The sequence below is a fragment of the Camelina sativa genome, chromosome 4 (assembly GCF_030686135.1).
Source record: "Camelina sativa cultivar CO46 ecotype springtype chromosome 4, ASM3068613v1".
NCBI classification, from domain to species: Eukaryota; Viridiplantae; Streptophyta; class Magnoliopsida; order Brassicales; family Brassicaceae; genus Camelina; species Camelina sativa.
Genome location: NC_141883.1, coordinates 19,955,046 through 19,961,045, shown reverse-complemented (window position 1 = coordinate 19,961,045; position 6,000 = coordinate 19,955,046). Strand labels below are relative to the sequence as shown.

The 6,000-nt window shown below is 28.8% G+C and overlaps 1 protein-coding gene across 1 annotated transcript; it reads left to right on the top strand.

Moving 5' to 3' along the window:
- Positions 1-3,147: 3,147 nt before the first annotated feature.
- LOC104780690 (bidirectional sugar transporter SWEET11) lies at positions 3,148-5,816 on the top strand. Its single transcript, XM_087510397.1, has 6 exons — positions 3,148-3,519; positions 3,660-3,696; positions 3,815-4,025; positions 4,127-4,288; positions 4,368-4,487; positions 5,229-5,816. Exons 1-6 carry the CDS (start codon positions 3,468-3,470, stop codon positions 5,529-5,531), a joined length of 885 nt encoding a protein of 294 aa, XP_087366523.1. The 5' UTR covers positions 3,148-3,467; the 3' UTR covers positions 5,532-5,816.
- The last annotated feature ends 184 nt before the right edge of the window (positions 5,817-6,000 follow it).

Below are 6,000 nucleotides of genomic sequence, written 5' to 3'. Positions count from 1 at the left end.
GAAAGGTTTGTGATGAAAGTCAATACCAAAAATTGTAAATAAAAAAGTGTTTAAATCAATCAACAAAAAGCATTGGACACAGGGAATCATCAGAGAAATATGATAACAAATGCAATTAATTAGACGGAATGCATTAAGGAATGTTTTTGAACTCAAATCACTTGTGTAAAGCTAACTCGCTCTCACAGTGTTAACTATCTATGCAATGAACTTTCTAAATCCTAAACTCTCGTTTGAAATCTAATGCAATTAATTAGATAGAATGTATTAACAAGGTTCAAGTTTGATATGTTCACAAAGTGTCTTAACTTCAACTCCCGTTGGTTAAGAATCACTTTGCTTACCTTTGTTATTTTCAGGAAATTCAACAACACTTTCGATACCCAGATGGAATAATCCTAAGAACAAAAACTAGGTAGCTAATCTAGTTTGAGCAATAAGAAAAACAAATATGAAGAACAACAAAATCAATTCCAATCTAACAGCCTAACATCAATTAATCATAAACACAGATACATTGATATCTAAAAAATGTACTAGAATGACAAGTATATAATTACATTTTGTGAATGATTAATTTATTATGTCGTCCCATGTGTAGTATACCAGCTGAAAACTAGTATTTATACATCTATCACGTTTTACTTTTATATAATAATAAAAATCGTCAAAGAGTTTTACTTTCTCTTAACTCAAAAGGATTTGAAAAGATTAAAAGAGTATTCAACTACGATATAAAATACAAATTTAATAGGATTTAAATAGAGAATATTTTGACAAAAAAATTACTATAGTTTCAACAACAACGAAAAGAAGAGCTCCTACATATGTGTAATATAAAGAAAGATTATATATATTATTTATTTCAATGATATATACTTTTGTGCTAAAATTCTTCGTCTAATACCAATTATATTCCATACAAACAGCAATTGCTAAGCTCATCTTATCCACCTCAATTAATGACAATGATCCGGTTAGTCTCTGTTTAATCTGATTATTTTCTTTATAATCTAATTTAATTTTGTATATATCGATTATTTTAAAAGCTAAATATTAATCAGAAATTTATTTTTGTTATTTAGACATTTATATTGAGAGTTTGTGATGTACAACAATAACTAATGTACAAACTTTTAATTAAAATTATAAAATTTTGTTTTACAAATACGTTATTATGTGTTTACTATAATTTTAAAACAATAATTTTATATATTATTTGATTGTTTTTTTCTATTAACATAGATAAAACTATATATATTTAATATCATATATTCTTATTTTATTATTTATTTATTTAAATAGTCCTAAAACTAATTTAGATTCATCTTTGCTTAGTGTTCAATTTTGTTGCTAGACGCTAAGTCTATCACAAACGTCCTAACTAGTTCAATTTTTTCGCTAGACGCTAAGTCTATCACAAACGTCCGATTAGTTTCTAACGGTTCTTTTAAACAAGAGTACGGACAAAATAATAATGATTAAGAAACGGCTAATTATTTTTTTGTTCCATAAAGAAACATGAATATCAGGATTAAAAAGAGCTAAAGTGAAAACAGCATAATATTTGACATACAGTGTCACGTGAACTAATTTGCTTAGTAACGTAAATGTAGTGAGAACTTTGCAAATCTCACTCTCTTTTAAGATCTAAAGCAAATTCCAGATTGTCGTAATATTTTGTTGATGTATAGAGAACAACTAGCTAGTGGAATGATAATATTGTTATCTATATAGTGTATTTATTTATATAGTTGTATATTCATATACAATTAAACGTACATAAAACTTATGAAATATAATTTTTCCGCAACATGCCAAATTGTTTTCCGCAAAGTATATAAGCATTCATTTTGATCATTTGTGATTACTAGGTTGGTTTAAATTAGTAACTCTACGAAATGACGTATATGTGCGTATAATAAGCAATATCTTCTATATAATAAAACGAGATATATAATAAAATGGAAGTACACAACATTGTTTAAGTTGAATTTTTAAAAACAAATATAAATGATTCAATATATAAAATATTAAATTTTTATTAATATTATTCTTTAAAAATAATATCTATTGAATTAAAAATTTTACTGAGTAACGGGTCAAAATTTGAATATTTAAATTCAATTTCATACTTTTTTGTTGAATTTTATAATTTTATATAATATAATAAACTTTAAATAATTTAGTTTGAAATATTTTTAAAATATTAAAACTTGATATTAAAGTTAGAAACTATAAACACTCTAAATTGGTTTGTTATAGCAATGTCAATAATATGTCACTATAATATGCAAGAATTTTAAAAAAAAATCAAGTATATTAAAACAAAAAGTATAACAATATATTAAATTACTCATAATATAATAACTCACTTTTTAAAAACCAAATTCACAAAATTATGTCTTATAATGACATTCAAGTCATGAGATAGAATATACATTATTGAAATAACTTCACGTACATAAACCAATACAACATATTAAAATTTTATTTTAAAATAGAAAATATACAAAAGTTTGTATAAAATAAAATTTAACCAGTGTTATAGCACGGTACTGATCTAGAATCATTAACAATATAAAACTTACAAAATAAATGTCTTTTTCAAGTCATCATATTTAGCATATAATTTTGCATAATATTTTATCCAAAAAAACTTTAAAAATAATCACATAAATTATATTTTATAAAAAAAATTACAATGTAAATAAAATGAATTTCAACCCGTGCTCTAGCACGGATCTTAATCTAGTATGTAAAATAATTTAAATGACTTAATCTTAAAGAAAAAAATATCAAACGACCAAAGTTACCGAATAACGTACATAAGTATATTTAATATATTATGTAAATATGTAAGAAAGTTGGTCAAAAACCACAAAATCGTACAATAATTAGGTCATTATTTATGTCATTCTCCAATTTTTCAATCATACTACATGGGTGTATATACGGATCATAGGTAGAATCTAGACATAATCCTCAAAAAAAGAGCTTGCCTAAACTGAGATTGACAAGCATTATGATTTTTATGAATATAACTAATTATGTATTATCTCTTAAGCTAAACCCCAAAAAAGGTTATGTTGATAACTGAATTGTTTTCTGTACGTCAAAATGTATGTAATTTGGTAATGGTTTAGCGTGTGAATTATTGTTGTAGGTCTTTTATTTGTTATAAAACTACAATGACACTAAGCTTTTTTAATTATCTCTTTTTTCAAAAGTATTCAAAAATATTATTGTTCACACAAAACATTTCTTCTTTTTCCATCTCTCCCACACACACCCCGTTCCTCTCTTTAGCCCTAACCCCCTATATATACGTGAAGTCCCCGAAACACTAAGCTCGTGCCATAAGCTTTTATATTAAGAGAAAACACTTACAAATCTAAGTGTCACCTCTCTTCTTCTTCTCATATAGAAAACCTTAAACTTGTTTATATATATACCAAAAGAGAAGCATGACTCTCCTCAACACCGAAAATACATGGGCCTTCGTCTTTGGCTTGCTTGGTATGATACTAACGTTGCGTTCATTTCTTATATGTGGATATTTTTGATCAAGTTCTGCAACCGTACCCTTTTCTAAATTCTAGAGATTGGATATCGATTTACTAATACCATATTTTGCTATATATTTGCATAATTTTCAGGCAATGTCATCTCCTTCGCCGTGTTCCTCTCTCCTGTGTAAGTAACATATATATATAAATCAGCACATACATTTATATAAATAAATATGTACGTTACATCAATATATACTCCCTTATAATTGAGTAATTAATATTTAGATTTATTTTGGATGCAGGCCAACATTCTATAGAATTTGGAAGAAGAAGACAACAGAAGGGTTCCAATCTCTTCCTTATGTTGTGGCGCTCTTCAGTGCAACGCTTTGGCTTTATTATGCGACACAGAAGAAAGATGTCTTCCTCCTCGTCACTATTAACGCCTTTGGATGCTTCATCGAAACCATCTACATCTCTATGTTCCTTGCCTACGCTCCCAAGCCAGCCCGGGTACGTAAAAAAATCCTCAGCTCCTCGTATATGTCAACATGCATGTGGTTAAAAAATCAAATGAAGTCGCTAAAGAAAACATTTCTTAATGGATGCTGCAGATGTTGACAGTGAAGATATTACTTCTTATGAACTTTGGAGGATTCTGTATCATCCTCCTTATCTGCCAATTCTTGGTAAAAGGAGCAACACGTGCTAAGATTATCGGAGGGATCTGTGTTGGATTCTCTGTTTGTGTTTTCGCCGCCCCTCTAAGCATAATCGTAAGTACTAATTAATTAAGAGGCCATTAAACTGTGATTTAGTTTCAATGATTAACATATATTTTTGTTTAAAATATAGAGGACGGTTATAAAGACAAGGAGTGTGGAGTACATGCCCTTTAGCTTATCCTTAACCCTTACAATTAGTGCTGTCATATGGCTCCTTTATGGTCTTGCTCTCAAGGACATCTATGTTGCTGTAAGCCATTTCATCTCTCTCTCTCTCTCAATTTTTTTTTTTTGTCCGAACTCTCTCTCTCTCAATTTATATATTCATCTATACAAATAATTGTATTGCACATCAGCACATACACTCAATTTAATTTGAATTTTATGAAACACTGTAATCAATATAGCAGGAGTCACATATACTGAACGACGTAAAGTTAGAATAAAAACACTGATATTTTTGGTTATAAAAGAAGTGCATATATATTAACATGATTATCATGTCTTGAACCATCATAATCATAAGTTTATCATTATCATAATGTATATTACATGAAGTGGGTGCTTTTGTTTCTAATGAACCTGAGACGTTGAGGTTCTAATCATAGATTCATAGATAAAAAGAGATATGGATTGGCAAAGATAAACAACTAAAGAAAGCAAAACTCTTTTGTTTGGTACTTTCCTTTACGATTAAAATTATAAAACAATTTATAAAGAGACTCGCTTTATGTTCCACAGAAACATTAAAAGATTTTGCTTTTGCAAAAGAAACTTATTAGATATTAAGTTCTTTTTATCTTTATTTGTTACACAGAAATTATATTTTGTACGTAACTTCTATCAATGCCGCACAAGTTTGCTATAAACTTTTACTTTATATAATTTTTTTAACGTACTTTATTCATAAGCTAGAAAGCATGGAAAGTGAGAATATTAAATAAATTTATCATGTTATTTGCCAATTAATTATGTTTTTTTTTTTCTGCAGTTCCCGAACGTGATTGGTTTTGGTCTCGGTGCACTCCAAATGATACTCTACATTGTCTACAAATACTGTAAAACGTCGCCGCATATAGGAGAGAAAGAAGTAGAAGCTGCTAAGTTACCTGCAGAGGTGACCCTCGACATGCTGAAGCTAGGCACAATATCATCACCTGAGCCAGCACCTCTCGTTCGTCAAGCCAACAAGTGTACCTGCGGCAATGATCGAAGGGCTGAGATGATTGAAGATGGACGTCAGACCCCTATAAACGGCATTGGCAAGCAGCCCTCTTCCGCAGCAGCTACATAAATAATAAAAATACGTTAACCATGCATGTAATGTTGACTTTACCCTGCGCCCCCGACTTGATATACCAACCACCACGTGTACCCGTTACGCTGTCGTATTTTCTGAGTTTATCAAGTGTGCGAAGTAGAGAAATTAGGTTCCCGGATGATTTATATGCATTTTCGGATGTTATATTTATGCTTTTCCGGAATTGAATTCTCTACTTCTTTTAAAAATTTCATGTAATTATCTATTGGGGATATATGTATATTTCCTATTTTCTCATTTAACGAAAACTATTTAAAATAATCCTTATGATTCTGCCGTATTTTAAATATAGTTAATATATAGTTTTGCTGTTTATTTCAACGGTATCATATCAATAACACGAAAAATAATATTAGATTTACGTACTTGAGAATTAACGGAGTGTTTCTCATTTGATATAACAAAAAGTAAAAATCAGAAAATTTATAAATGTTTGAATATG

Coding starts and splice junctions, on each gene's coding strand:
- LOC104780690 (XM_087510397.1), top strand. CDS start 3,468: ATGACTCTCCTCAACACCGAAAATACATGGGCCTTCGTCTTTGGCTTG. Junction 3,697..3,814: donor GCCGTGTTCCTCTCTCCTGT/GTAAGTAACATA, acceptor TTTTGGATGCAG/GCCAACATTCTATAGAATTT. Junction 4,488..5,228: donor TCAAGGACATCTATGTTGCT/GTAAGCCATTTC, acceptor TTTTTTCTGCAG/TTCCCGAACGTGATTGGTTT.